Source organism: Equus asinus, chromosome 25 (genome assembly GCF_041296235.1).
Source record: "Equus asinus isolate D_3611 breed Donkey chromosome 25, EquAss-T2T_v2, whole genome shotgun sequence".
In the NCBI taxonomy this organism is placed as follows: domain Eukaryota; kingdom Metazoa; phylum Chordata; class Mammalia; order Perissodactyla; family Equidae; genus Equus; species Equus asinus.
This window is the reverse complement of record NC_091814.1, coordinates 51,272,595-51,288,164: the sequence shown is the minus strand read 5'-3', so window position 1 is coordinate 51,288,164 and position 15,570 is coordinate 51,272,595. Positions and strand designations below refer to the sequence as shown.

General features: G+C 33.8%; 1 protein-coding gene across 2 annotated transcripts in view; it reads right to left on the bottom strand.

The window, feature by feature from the left end:
* KIFAP3 (kinesin associated protein 3) overlaps positions 1 to 15,570 on the bottom strand; it is a 150,837-nt gene that overhangs the window by 100,743 nt on the left and 34,524 nt on the right. For both annotated transcript variants that reach the window (XM_070497616.1, XM_014845164.3), the window contains exons 8-9: positions 14,015 to 14,113; positions 5,444 to 5,622 (exon numbers count right to left, since the gene is read on the bottom strand). In XM_070497616.1, the coding sequence (XP_070353717.1) occupies positions 5,444 to 5,622; positions 14,015 to 14,113 (278 nt within the window). The remainder of the gene's footprint in view (positions 1 to 5,443; positions 5,623 to 14,014; positions 14,114 to 15,570) is intronic.

Sequence of the window (15,570 nt, the reverse complement as noted above, 5' to 3'; positions counted from 1 at the left end):
AAAGGCAGGCAGAAAATAAGACTCATTATATATAGAGGAGGAAAAATAAGAATTATATCAGACTTCTTATCAAAAACTATGCAAGCCAGAAAACCAGGGTGTGATATTTATAAAGTATGTCAATGTAGAATTCTGAATACAGTGAAAATATCTTCCAAAAATCAAACATAAAATCAAAAGTTGGTTCTTTGAAAATACCAATATTGATAAACCACTAACCTATTAAAAAAAGAGAGAGAAGAAACAAATTACCAATAGCAGTAATGAAACAGGGAAAATCACTTCAGACTTTCAAATGTTAAAGACAGAAGAAGAGAAAAAGTACAAAGAATTTTATTACATACATTTGACAACATAGATGAAATGGATAAATTCCTTGAAAGATACAAACTATAAAGCAACCACTCAAAAAGAAATAGATAACCTAAATAGTCTTACAGGTATTAAAGAATTCAAAGAGAGAAACTCCAGGACCAGATGACTTTTTTACTGGTGAATTCTAGTAAACATTTAAGTAGAAATAGTACCAATTCTACACAAACCATTCCAGAAAAATTGAAGAGAGAATGCTTCCCAACTCATTCTATGAGGCCACACTTATCCTAATAGCAAAATCAGACCAAGACATTACAAGAAAACTATAAACTAGTAATCCCTCATAAACATAGATGTAATAAACTTCAACAATATATTAGCTAATCAAATCTAGTAATACATAAAAAGGCAATGTATCATGACCAAGTCGTGTTTATCCCGTGAATGCAAGACTGGCTCAACTTTTGAAAGTCAATCAATGCAATTCACTATATCAACAATCTAAAGAAGAAAAACCAGCAGCTCAATTGATGCAGAAAAGGCATTTGACAAAATCCAACATCCATTCATGACAAAAAGTCTCAGCAAACTAGAAATAGAACAGAACTTATTTAAACTTACAGAGTATCTACAAAAAAACCTAGATAACACTATACTTAATAGTAAAAGACACTGCTTTCCTCTTAAGATCAATAACAAGGTAGGGATGTCCACTCACAGCATTTCTTTTTAACCTCATACTAGAGGACCTATCCAGTACAATAAGACTAAAAAATAAATAGCAAAGCAAACAGATTAGAATGGAAGAAATAAAACTTTCTATTTACAGATAATTATCTACTAAGAAAATCCCCAAGAATCAACAAAGAGCAACTACAACTAAAAAATGAATTTAGCAAAGTCACAAGATACAAGGTCAATATGAAAAAATCTGTATTTCTATATACTATCCACAATAGGAAACTGATTATTTCATTTTTAAAAACTACCATTTGTAATGGTAAAACACTTAGGTATAAATATAACAAAATATGTGCAAAATATGTAGGCTAAAAACTACAAAATGATGGAAGAAATCAAGAAAGACCTAATTAAATGGAGAGCTGTACCATGTCCATGGGTTGGAAATCCAATATGGCTAACATATTGAATCCTGCTAACAGATTCAATGAAACTCCAATCAAGATTCCAGGATTTGTTTTTTAAAGAAATAGACTAGTTTATTCTAAATGAATATGGAAAGTAAAGAATCTGAAACAGCCAGAACAATTTTGAAAAAGAATAACAACATTTGAGGCCTTACACTACCTAATTTCAAGACTTACTATAAAGCTGCAGTAATCAAGACAAAAATCTATCAGTGAACGCACAGATATATGGATCAATGGAACAGGAAAGAAAGAGTCCAAAAATGGAACCACACATATAAAGCCAACTGATTTTCAACAAAGGTAGAAAGAGAATTTCAATATGGTGCAAAGGCAATTCAGTCTTTTCAACAAATGGTGCTGGAACAATCGGACATCCATATTCAAAATGAATCATCAGCCAGGAGCCAGCCCGGTGGCTCAGCAGTTAAGTTCGCACATTCCAGTTTGGTGGCCCAGAGTTTGCCAGTTCAGGTCCCCAGTGCAGAAATGGCACCACTTGGAAGCCATGCTGTGGTAGCTGTCCCACATATAAAGTAGAGGAAGATGGGCATGGATGTTAGCTCAGGGCCAGTCTTCCACAGCAAAAAGAGGAAGACTGGCAGCAGATGTTAGCTCAGGGCTAATCTTCCTCAAAAAAACAAAAACAGAAAAAACAAAAAAAAATGATCCATACCTTGCACCATATAAAAAATTAACTAAAAATGGATGGATCATTGATTAAAAGAGAAACAGCAAAAAACAACACAAACCTTACAAAACTTCTCACAGAAGATGTAGGAAGAAATTTTGTGACCTTGAATTAGGCAAAGATTTTTCTTAGATACAACACCAAAACACAATCCATTAAAAATACTTTTTGATATACTAGACCTCAAAACAACTAAAACCTTCTACTCTTCATGGAAGAATGAAAAGACAAGCCACACAGAAGAAGAAAATACTTGCAAAACATATAACTAATAAAAGACTCATTCAAAATATAAAAAGAATTCTCAAAACTTAGTAACAAGAAAGTAAGCAACCCAAAGAAAATATATCCTCTTTGTTGTTCCTCTTAAAATCATATTCTAGTATGACTTATTCCCTTTTTGTTATATTGTATTAATATAAAAAATATGAAAATAATTTAAATTATCAATTGAAAGACTTTTTTTAAAGCAAACTAAATTTCCTTTAAAATACAGAACTCAAAAACAAGGTCAGTATTAGTTCACATGCTCAATAGTAAACCGAACACTTTATTTAAATAAATAATACAACTTCACAAATAGATCAGCCACCCCTCCCTTTCATCCTTTCTAAATAAAATTGCTACAAGCTTCATCTGTTACTAATTATATTAAGTATGATTTTTCCTTTGAAAAAGCAAGACTACACACTTGTTGTTATAGTAAACTTAATAATAAAGTAACCTGGATAGGTTTTTTTATTAATTTGTATTTCCATTGCAGAGAATGGAATGTAAAATACGTGTCACGTGGTCCAATTAGACGGTTAAACACTAGGCACAGACTTCTAATCATGTCTTTCTGGTTGATAAAAGACCAATCCCCAAAGCTAAATTTAGCAATTGTCTCAACATGCAATGCCCTCTCGATTCTATGTCCATAAAATGGAATTTATAGTTAATTAATACTTTTAATAAACATTCTATGTAAAGTGACAGTTTATCAATAATCTATTAGCAAATTTATTTCAGCCTTTAAGTAATTCTTTTTCAGTGTTTCTGGAAGCCATTCAAAAACTGCTTACACTTAATGTTGCTAAAAATCTTCTTTTTTTGAAAAAACATAGACAAAAAAATTTTTTGCTCTGGAGGCAGAGAGAAAGAGTAGGGAAGCCAAATACATGGAGATGTTTCCTTCAGCAAATTACTTAACCTCTCTGATCCTCTGCTATTTCATCTACAAATTAGGAGGTAATTCACTAAATCTAGACATAGATGTAAGGTCCAGCTAAGATCTAAAAATTCTGATTCTACAATGCCCTTAAATAAAATGCATTTCTTTCACAATAAAAGATGAAATGCATACTATCTACAGTAAAAATCTGGCTCATCAAATTATTCTTAGGACCTTGGATGAATTACCTCCTCTGAACCTCAGTTTTTCCCTCCTCAATAAAAAATGAGGTTTGCTGAGACAATTTATATTGTATCTTCCAAATAAATGATCTCAGCAGAAAATAACTTTTAGTAATTTTCTTGAGATCACTTTTGACAGATGGACACATAAGAAGTGTACTATCTAAATACAAATCTAATCAACACATAGTAGATACCTGCTGAGCAAATCAATTTGAGTTTTGTGACCCTACTAAAGGTGAATTTAATCTAAACACATAAACGGAAGAATATACTTCAACTTATAGTCAGGGGAAGCAACAATTTAGCCACACTCTAACTACTTAGGAGTACACATGTCACCATGTCATCATATTCTTAAATATAAGCTCAATGAAAACAAAAAACATGTTTTTGATTAATCTAAGCAAATTCAATCTTAAAACAATATCTGGCATATAGTGATCATCAATAATTATATACTAATGATGAAAACGATACTAAATATCTGTGGGTAAAATTAAATTTCATATATTTCAAGTATTAGAATTCAAGGCACTTATTAAATCTGATAAATCAGTCAGGTTTTCAAAGAGCTTTCCATGTCATTTAACAATCATAAGCTCCTTCTTAGTTCATTTGATTTTAAAAGAAGACAAAAGAGTAGGTAGAAATACTATGTATTTAGACTACCTGAAGAAGAACCCACATATACCAATAATACACAGTCTTATAACGATTGTATCAGCATATAGTTCTAAAATGGTCATCTATGGAGTTAAGGCCAAAGATCCAATAATTCCATTTCTAGGAATATATCTTAAGAAAATAGTCAGAAATATAGACAAAGATGCATGTACAAATGTGTCCTCTGAAGTATTACTTGTAATAGCTAATATTATAAACAACTTAATATCTGAAAACAAAGTATGGTTAATGTATGATCTATTCAACATAACATTGTGCTAACAAAGACTTTTTAATGTTGTGGAAAAAAGATAATTTTTATTCTATCTTTATAATATTACTGTATTATGAATATTTTTCAGAAGAGGAAATAATACACAATCAACTTGTATTTCTCAGACTATTGCATCATCATGAGACGGCAAAAAGGAGCCTACTATAACAATTCAAACAAGAAATGAAGAGGGTATAAAGAGGCATGAACTAATATAATGGCACCAGGAACAAAAAGAAGGGATAGCTTCAAAAGACACTTAAGAAACAGAATCAACAACCGCTACCAACTGGAATGGCAGATGAGAAAAAAAAGATTGGGCTAAACTGTAATTCCACACATTTCCAATATCAGAAACGAAGGAGAAAAAAATACTTTAGGGGAAGATAATAAGGCCAGATGACTCTGAAGCAGAATCTTAAATTAGATTCCATATATTACGTTTAATATGGAAAGATTCATCCTATACAATATACCAGAAAAAGATTTTTATCCAGAAAGTTTCAATTATCTGGAATATTAACTAATATGGAACCTATTTTCTTTTCTTTTTTTTTTTTGGTGAGGAAGATTGGCCCTAAGCTAATATCTGTTGCCAATCTTCCTCTTTTTTTCCTCCCCAAAGCCCCAGTACATAGTTGTATATCCTAATTTTAGGTCCTTCTTGTTCTTCTATGTGGGATGCCATCTCAGCCTGGCTTGATGTGCGGTGTGTAGGTCCACACCCAGGATCCAAACCAGTGAACCCTGGGCCGCCGAAGCAGAGCGTGGGAACCCAACCACTATGCCACCCGACCGGCTCCTGGAATATATTTTCTCATGAAGCCATTCAAGTGAGTTATTACTATAGTAAATTTTCATTCAGAATTATCTTAGTAGGAGGATAACATGTTCACTTTTATCAAAATGTTCTAACTTGAAAGTGGTGAACATGAATGTTTCAATATAAGTTACCATATCATTTTTATTCTCCATAAAAATGCTGAGTTTCTTCAAGAATGATACAACTAGAATAAGCAGCTCAAAATTGTCCCGATCAAGAGCCTTCACCAGCATGTGAACTATGTTCTTGTTCCTCATCTTCAGTTCTGTACGTGTATCCTCAGCAAGATTCAGAAGCAAATAAAGAGCAACTAGAAAAGCAAAATAAATGAGAGTTAAATGATTGGCACATTGAATAAACAATTTAATAAATTGTTTCTACTCACCAAAATAACAGATGTAGTTCTAAGAATATATTATTTTGAAAATTTTAACTAGTTCTAAGAATATATTATTTTGAAAATTCTTCAACAACTAAGGGCTGCTGTTTAAAAAGAGCTATAATCCAAAATGTATAGTATAGTTAGTGCTGAATTTGAGAATCCTAAAACCTATTTTTCACATTCCAACTAATTTTCTGATAGTCACTGTCGGAAATGGCCATATAAAATTGACTAATACAATCGCTACTGTAGACAAAGTTGAGGTCACTTTCTACTAGTTCTAAGTAAAATTTCTTTTAGATACCTGTAATAAAAATGCCTAGGTTCTCATTAGAAACTCATATAATTCTTCCCTTTCGACAATGAGAATTATGTAACAGATAATGTTTTCCATTTTGCCTTGACTGGCAGGAAGCTTCAGAGTTAAGACTTGAAAGGTTTCTGTCAGAATTATGTAGGCTATTATTGTCAACATCTTTTTTCTCTCTTAGGGCATTGATTTTACTCATTATTTTAGTATTTCACTCCATGTATTCTTATAAACCATCTCTCGACCTTTATGCAGAGAAGGAATATATGCATATACAAAAATATTAAATTTAATTTATTTAACAAATATTTGAGATGGAAAGGCAATTCACACTAATTAAGTACCTAATGTAGGCTAGGCACTGTATTAGCTAATATTTAAACAGTAACTTATGAGGAAAGTATTACAAAAAATTTTACAGATGGGAACTCCAAATTCAGAAAAGTTCAATCATTGGCCCTAGCCACACAGCAAGAAAGTGGTCAAGCTAAATTAAAATTCAAGCCCATCAGAATTTAAAGCTCACACTTTCAGACTACTGCATCATGCTGACTTTCCATGCAAGGCACTACTAAAAGATTTTAAAGTTCTGGGGAAAAGCATGTAGTAGACTTCTCCTTGCAACCAAGATAGATGTGGTGGGTTGAATAGTGTTGTCTCAAAATTTATGTCCACCCAGAACCTCAAAATTTGACCTTATTTGGAAATAGGGTCTTTGCAGTAAGTAATTAGTTAAGATGAGATCATAAGGATTAGGAGGGACCCTGAATCCAATGACTAGTGTCCTTATAAGAAAAGAAGAGGACACAATAGTGACAGATGTAATGAGAAGGCCATGTGAAGATAGGGGCAGAGACTGAAGTGATGCAGCTACAAGCCAAGGAACACCAAGGATTGTCAGGAGCCACCAAAAGCTAGGAAGAGACAAAGGAAAGATTCTTCTCTAGAGTCTTCAGGAGCATGGCCCTGCTGACACCATAATTTTGGCTTTCTAGCTCCTAGAACTGTGATAGAATAAATTTCTGTTGTTTTGAACTATCCAGTTTGTGGTACCTTGTTTTGACAGCTCTAGGAAATTAATACAATAGAGTAACAGGGACTAGATTTCAAACCCTCATTCCAAACAACAACAAAAAAACGGACTAAAATACATGAAATGAAGGTTTTCACAACACTGGACATCAGATAGTGAAGGATACTGATAGAGAGATAAGAAACAAACAAGACAGCCCTCTGATTGCCCAAGAGCAAGAAGCCGTAAGAATCCCTGAGTTGAAGAGATGGAATGCAGAGACCCGTAAGCCAAGGTGGCTGGAGTTCACAGAAAAGAGAGGAGAGAGGAGAGAGCTGTACAGAGAGAGAACACTGGAGTTCTATAGACAATTACCTTGTGTATTGAGTAGAGAACTGACTAGCCACATATGTTACGAATCTGACTAATGATGGGGACAGAATAAAATGAGAGAATTAAAAGAAAAAGTACATGGTGCACACACAAGGCTGGAAATAATGCCTGTTTCTACCAGCCATTCTGGAAACTCCATAATTCACGGGGCCTTGGGTAGAGTTCTCAGAGGGTTTTACCTTAGTAGTTAGGAATACTTAGCTTTAGAATAAATACTACTCATGTCCAGACTAACAAATCATAAGATCAAGATCCAAAAGAATCAAACTGTTTCCAAGCAACTTAACTACGTCTCAGAACAAAGCTCAAGAGTATTTACAGGAATAAAAAAATATCCAACACATAACAATGTAAACATCACACTGTCCAGCATCCAGTCAAAGATTATCAGCCATTCAAAAAAGCGAAAAAGAGGCCAGCCCAGTGGCACAGTGGTTAAGTTCGAGCACTCTGCTTCGACAGCCCAGGGTTTGCAAGTTGGGATCCTGGGCATTGACCTAGCACTACTCGTCAAGCCATACTATGGCGGCATCCCATACAAAAAAAACAGAGGAAGATTGGCAAAGATGTTAGCTCAGGGCCAATGGACCTTCTCCACTCACCAGTTAGGCTGTGGAAGTGCCCCACATAGAAAAAAAAATAGAGGAAGACTGGCAGAGATGTTAGCTCAGAGCTAATCTCCCTCAAGCAAAGAGGAGGATTGGCAACGGATGTTAGCTCAGGGAGAATCTCCCTCAGGAAAAAAAAATTATAAAAAAGGGAGAAGGCAGATCAGTAACACAAAGATCTCTGAGAAATCCCCAACTATTTGGAACCAAAATGACTCCCTTTTAAATAAAGTATGCGTCAAAGAAGAAAGAAAAATGGGAATTCGAAAGTATTTTGAACTGAATGAAAATGAAAGCAGGAAATATCAAAATCTGTGAGATGCTGCCAAAGCAATGCTTAAAGAGAAATTTATAGCCCTAAATATCTTCATCATAGAAGAAGAAAGGTCTCAGATGAATGACCTCAGCTTCCAGTTTAAGAAATTACAAAAAGAAGGGCAAATTAAACCCAAAGTAAGCTGAACAAAGGAAATAAAAAAGATCAGAAAAAAAAATCAATGAAATAGAAAACATAAATACATAGAAAATCAATGAAGCCAAAAGTTGGTTGAGAAGTTCAAAAAATTGATAATCCTCCAACTACAACAATCAGGAGGAAAAAAAGACATAAGGTACCAATTTCTGGATTGACAGAAAATATTACTACAGATTTTATACATATTAAGAGAATAATAAGGGAATACTAACATAGAACAACTTGAAATGCACAAATCCCTTTAAAGATTCAAGCTACTAGAGCTCACTCAAGAAAAAATAGAGAACATGAATAGTACTACATCTGTTAAAGAAATTGAATTTGCAGCTTAAAATATTTCCGTAGAGAAAACTCCAGGGCTCGGATGGCTTCACATTAAATAAAACATTTAAAGAAGAAATAATACCAATTGTGCACATACTCTGCCAGAAAGTTGAATAAGAGGGAATATGTCCCAACTCAATCTATGAAGCCAGCATTACCATGATGCCACAACCAGATAAAGATTTTATAAGAAAACTGCACACAAATATCCCTTATCGGCAAAGAAGCAAAAACTATAAACAAAATTTTAGAAAATTTAATCCACAAACATATAAAAAGGGTAAGTGGATTTTAATCCAGGAGCTCAAGGTTGACAACATTTGAAATTGAACCAATGTAATTCACCATATAAACACACTAAAAATATAAATAAAAGGCTTCTGGATTTTAAAAGATGAAACGTATTTGCAGACACATACCATCTATGTAGAAAATATGGTAGAATCTACAAAAAAGTTACCAGAACTAATCAATAAGTGAGTTCACCAAGGCTGCAGGATACAGAACCAATATACAAGAACTAATTATATTTCTATATACTAGCAACAAATAATCAGAAATTCAGATTTTTTTTAAAAAGAGTGTTCACAATAGCAACAAAAAATATGAAATGCTTAGGGATAAATCTGACAAAAGATAAGAAAAACCTGAAAACAACAAAACCCCACTACGAGAAATTGAACTATACTTTAGACCAAAATGGATCTAACAGACATAGACAGAACATTCCATCCAATAACAGCAGAATACACATTCTTCTCAAGCGCACATGGAACATTCTCCATGAGAGACCAATACTTTAGGTCACAAAATAGTCCTAGCAAATTAAGAACAACTGAAATCACACCAAGTATCTTTTCCAATCACAATGGCTTGAAACTAGAAATCAATAACAGGAGGAAAGGTGGAAAACTCACAAATATGTGGAAATTAAACAACACACATTAGAACAATCAATGGGTCAAAGAGGAAATTAAAGGAAAATCAAAAAACATCTTGAAACAAAAATGAGAACACAACTTACCAAAACTTAAAGGATGCAGAAAAAGCAGTGCTAAGAGGAAAGTATTTTATAGTAATAAACACTGACATTAAGAAAAAAGAAAGATCTCAAACAACCTAACTTTACCCCTCAAGGAACTAGAAAAAGAAGAAACAAAGCCCAAAGTAGTAGAAGAAAGGAAATAACAAAGATCAGAGTGAAAATAAATGAAATAGAGACTAGAAAAACAATAGAAAAGAGCCACGAAACTGAGTTTTTTTAAAAGAGAAACCAAATTGACAAAATTTTAACTAGACTTACAAATAAAAAAAGAAGAAGACTGAAATAAAATTTGAAATGAAAGTAGAGACATTACATCACAGAAATACAAAGGCTGTTAAGAGACTAATAACAATTATATGCCAACCAATTGGACAACCTAGAAAAAAATGCGTAAACCTCTAGAAACATATAACCTACCAAGACTGAATCATGAAGGAGTAGAACACCTGAACAGACCAATAATGAGTAAGGAGATGGAATTAGTAATCAAAAACCTTCCAAAAAGAAAAACCCAGAGGGGCCAGCCCAGTGGCATAACCAGTTGGGTTCGCATGCACTGCTTTGGCAGTCCAGGGTTCGCTGGTTCAAATCCTGTGTGCAGACCTAGCACTGCTTATGAAGCTATACTGTGGCAGGCGTCCCACAATAAAGTACAGGAAGATGGGCACAGACGTTAGCTCAGGGCAAATCTTACTCTGCAAAAGAGGAGGATTGGCAGCGGATGTTAGCTCAGGGCTAATCTTCCTCAAAAAAAAAAAAAAAGAAAGAAAGAAAAGCCCAGAACCAGATGGCTTCATGCGTAAATCCTACCAAATATTTAAAGAATTAATGCCAATCCTTTTCAAACTCTTCCAAAGAATTGAAGAGGAAGAAACACTCCCAAACTTATTTTATGAGGCCAGCATTACCTTGATATAAAGCCAGATAAGAACGCTACAAGAAAAGAAAACTAAAGACCAATATCCCTGATGACCATGATGCCAAAATTCTCAAAAAAATACTAGCAAATCAAAGGCACCATCACTTTAACAGGGTCATACACCATGATAAGTGGAATTTATCCCTGGGATGATGCAAGGATCGTTCAACATACACAAATCCATAAATACGATCCATCACATTAACAGAAAGATAAAATCACACGATCACTTCAATAGACACAGAAAAAGTATTTGATAAAATTCAACATCCTTTCATGATAAAACTCTCAAAAAACTAGGAATAGAAAGTAATTAAAATAATGATAGCCATATATGAAAGGTTCACTGCCAACATCACACTCAACAGTGAAAAACTGAAAGTTTTTATTCTAAGATCAAGAATAAGGCAAGGATGCCCACTCTTGCCACTTTTATTCAACATAATATCAGAAAAACTAGCCAGAGCATTTAGGCAAGAAAGAGAAATAAAAGTTATACAAATCTGAAAAGAAGATGTAAAACTGCCCATTTGCTGAAGACATGATCTCACATATAGAAAAATCCTTAAGACTCCACCGAACAACTTAGAATAAACAAATTCAGTAAAGTTTCAGGATACAAAATCTACGTACAAAAGTCAGTTGTGCTTCTATATACTAACAACTAACTATTTGAAAAAGAAAACAATCTCATTTACAACAGCATCAAAAACAATAACATACTTAGGAATAAATTTAACCAGGGAAGCAAAAGATCTATACACTGAAAACTACAAGACATTGATGAACAAAATGGAAGAAGACACAAATAAATGGAAAGATACACTGTGTTCATGGATCAGAAGAGTAAATATTGTTAAAACGTTCATACTACCCAAAGACATGTAAAGATTCAATGCCCTTGCTATCAAAATTCCAAAGGCATTTTTCACAGAAATAGAAAAAAACAATCCTAAAAGTCATATGGAACCACAAAAGACCCCCAAAGAGCTAAAGCAATCTTGAGAAAGTATAAAGCTGGAGGCTTCATACTTCCTCATTTTAAAATATATTACAAAGCTATAGTAATCAAAACAGTATGCTAGTGGCATAGAAACAGACATATAGACGAATGGAACAGAATCAAGAGCTCAAAATAAACCAATGCATATAAGATCAACTACTATTTGACAAGGGAGCCAAGAATATTCAACAGTGGAAAGGATAGTTTCTTCAATAAATGGTGCTGAGAAAACGAATACAAAAGAATAAAATTGGACCCCTATGTTACACCACTCACAAAAATCAGCTAAAAATTGATTAAGGACTTAAATTTATGAAGTGAAACCATAAAACTCTTAGAAGAAAATACGGGGAAAAAGTTCCTTGACATCAGTCTTGGCAATGATTCTTTTGGATATCACACCCAAAAGCACAAGCAACAAAAGTAAACATCAACAAACAGGACTACATCAAATTAAAATGTTCTGCACAGCAAAACAAACAATCGACAAATTGAAAAGGCAACCTACAGAGTGGGAGAAAATACTCAGAAATCACATACGTGATAAGGAGTTAACATCTAAGACATATAAGGAACTCATTCAACTCAATAGCAAAAAGACAAATAGTCTGATTAAAAAATGGGCAAATGATCTGAACAGACATTTTTCCAGAGGACATACAAATGGCCAATAAATAAATGAAAAGGTGATTAGTATCATTAATCATCAGGGCAAGGCAAATCAAAACTACAATGAGATATCATTTCACAACTGTCAGAGGGCTATTATCAAAAAGACAACAGATAAATGTAAGCAAGGATGTGGAGAAAAGAGAACCTGGTGCACTGTTGGTGGGAATGTAAATTGGTGTAGCCACTACGGAAAACAGTACGGATATTCCCCCCAAAATTAAAAATATAACTACTATATGATCCAGCAATCCCACTTCTGGGTATATACCCAAAGGAAATGAAATTATGATATCAAAGAGATATCTGCATTCTCATGTTCACTGCAGCATTATTCACAATAGTCAAGACTGGAAGCAACCTGTGTCCACTGATGGATGAATGAATAAGGAAGATGTGGTATAGATATATAATGGAATATTATTGATCCACAAATATGAAGGATATTTTCTGCCATTTGCGACAACACAGATGGACCTCGAGGAAATTATGCTAAGTGAAATATGTCAGACAGAGAAAGACAAATACTGTATGTTCTAACTTCTTCATGGAATTTAAAAACATTGAACTCACAGAACCAGAGCACATTGATGGTTACCAGAGGCTGGGTTGTGGGGGAAATGGGGAAACACTGGTCAAAGGGTACAAACTTCAGTTATAAGATGAATAAATTCTGGGGATCTAATCTATAGCATGGTGACTATAGTTAACAATACGGTATTGTACACCTGAATGTGGCTATGAGAGTAGACCTTAAATGTTCTCACAATAAAAACAACAACAACAAAATGGTAATTATGTGAGGTAAAGAATGTGCTAACTAACCTTATTGTGGTAATTTTGCAATGTATGTGTAATTACAATGGATAATTACACATATATTGCAAAATTACCATATATATCACATATATATGATAGGTGATAATATAGATCAAATTATAACATTGTACATGTTAAATTTACACAGTGTTATATGTCAATCACATCTAACAAAGCTGGAAAAATAGTCAACAACAAAGCTGGGAAAATAGTCAACTACAAAGCAGGAATTGAATGCATATTAGAAGCTCCACCTCATTCTCACCTTCATAAGATTTTCCATCTTATCAATGATTGAGAAACCATATTATCGAACTTTTAAATCTCTCAATAAACCCCAGAAAGAAGACACTATTTTTTTAATTAAATAATAGAAATATTTTGAAATTTTTTCCATCAATTTTCTAGGAAAGCAATAAAATAATTCACTATATAAGTTATTAGGGTTTTAGGAAAGATTCTTATTATTGAAAAGGTCACACATTGGATTAAAAAATCATATCTGAGTAAATAAATTACAAGCATATATACATGTAAGAGCTGAATGGGGCCTGTCGGTGGAAAAATAGTGGAATGAAATTTAAAACATTATTACCCATGTTAAAGATAGAAGAATGTGTAGCACATTAAAATTTACAGAACGTTCAATTATTCTCTTATTAGCTTTACCAATCTGACAAACAATGGAACAAAAATGTAGAGTAAGCACTTCATTTCTTTTCTGATTGCTTAGGAATTCCTACCTCGTAAGAGCTGTTCCTGTTTTACCACAAGCCCCTGGTATTTTTTAAAGGTTTTTTCATAATCTTTCCTCAACGTTTGGTTTTCAGGGTCTTCATCAAGTAAGCAAGTTAAGGATCATCCATACTCATTGAAACAAAGAAAACCTACTGAAAAACATTACGAATAACAGTACTAAATTTCATGTGCAATGCTATCCACTTATTTTTTCTAACCAACAGTTTAAAATACTCTCTTCTGCATAATTGTGTTATAACAGGACTTTTTAACCAAGGGTCCAAGGATGTGCTTGGAGTCCTTGGGTGAACACATGTTTGGGCTTCACTAAATACCTGAATCCTCAGAAACTGTATGGAAATATTTTATGTATGTGAATGAGTCTCTAACTTTTAACAGATTATCAAGTGGGTCCACGAACCAAAAAGATTACTACCTTAGAGAATGATTTAGTTAATAGGAATACTGAATTCCACTTCAGACAGATGCCCAGAATATTCAATAGATCTAAAACTTTTTAGCATCGTCTTCAGACTGGATGCCAAAAGAGAAATATCTCAAAGTTAGAGGTAAACAAAATTTTATAATTATAACTTACAGCCCCAAATAATTCCCTGGACACCTGCAGAAATAACATGATACTTGGGGCCGGCCGGGTGGCACAGCGGTTAAGTGCACATGTTCTGCTTCGGCGGCCTGGGGTTCGCTGGTTGGGATCCTTGGTGTGGACATGGCACCGCTTGGCAAGCCATGCTGTGGTAGGCATCCCACATATAAAGCAGAGGAAGATGGGCACAGATGTTAGCTCAGGGCCAGTCTTCCTCAGCAAAAAGAGGAGGATTGGCAGCAGTTAGCTCAGGGCTAATCTTCCTCAAAAAAAAATTACAAAAAGAAATACGTTACTTCAGTCTGACTTCAGGATCCCCAAGCACTCAAAACTAATCTCCTTGTTGAATGCTACTTGCATCAAAATGCACGGAAACTTAAGACTTACTAAAATAGTAATAATTCAGGAGAAAGGAACAGAATTCTGATAGGTCATTTTTATATTTTTTCAATTATTGTAATCTATTGATTCTAAGACATGTTTTTCCCCACACCTAAGCATCTCCAGAGTTTGGATGTGTCTTATAAACCATGATCTGTCATAATTTAATTGGAAGCATTTTTTTCCTTTCAGAGTGGTTCATAAATAATGATGTATCTTATAATCAATTGTGTCTGACATTTATAGGAATACGGTATGTCCTAAAATATCAGTTCTTGTCACCAAACAATAACAAAGTATAAATTAACTATTGCTAAAAGTTCTATTAGTGGTTCTCTCTGTACCCACCCAGTTTAAATGAATTTTGGGTACATTCATGAGACTTGGGACTCCAGGAAAAATCTGAAGTCGCCGGGATTAACTGAGTTGCCTATGTAGTTTAAGTCAATACCAATCTAGATGTCAGAAGCTTACAGCATACACAGAAAATTTCTAAATCTGGAAAGATTCTAATTAAGAAAAGTCTAAGCTTGTGTGTGTGTGCAGGTGCATTTCTATAGTGTCTTGGGGATC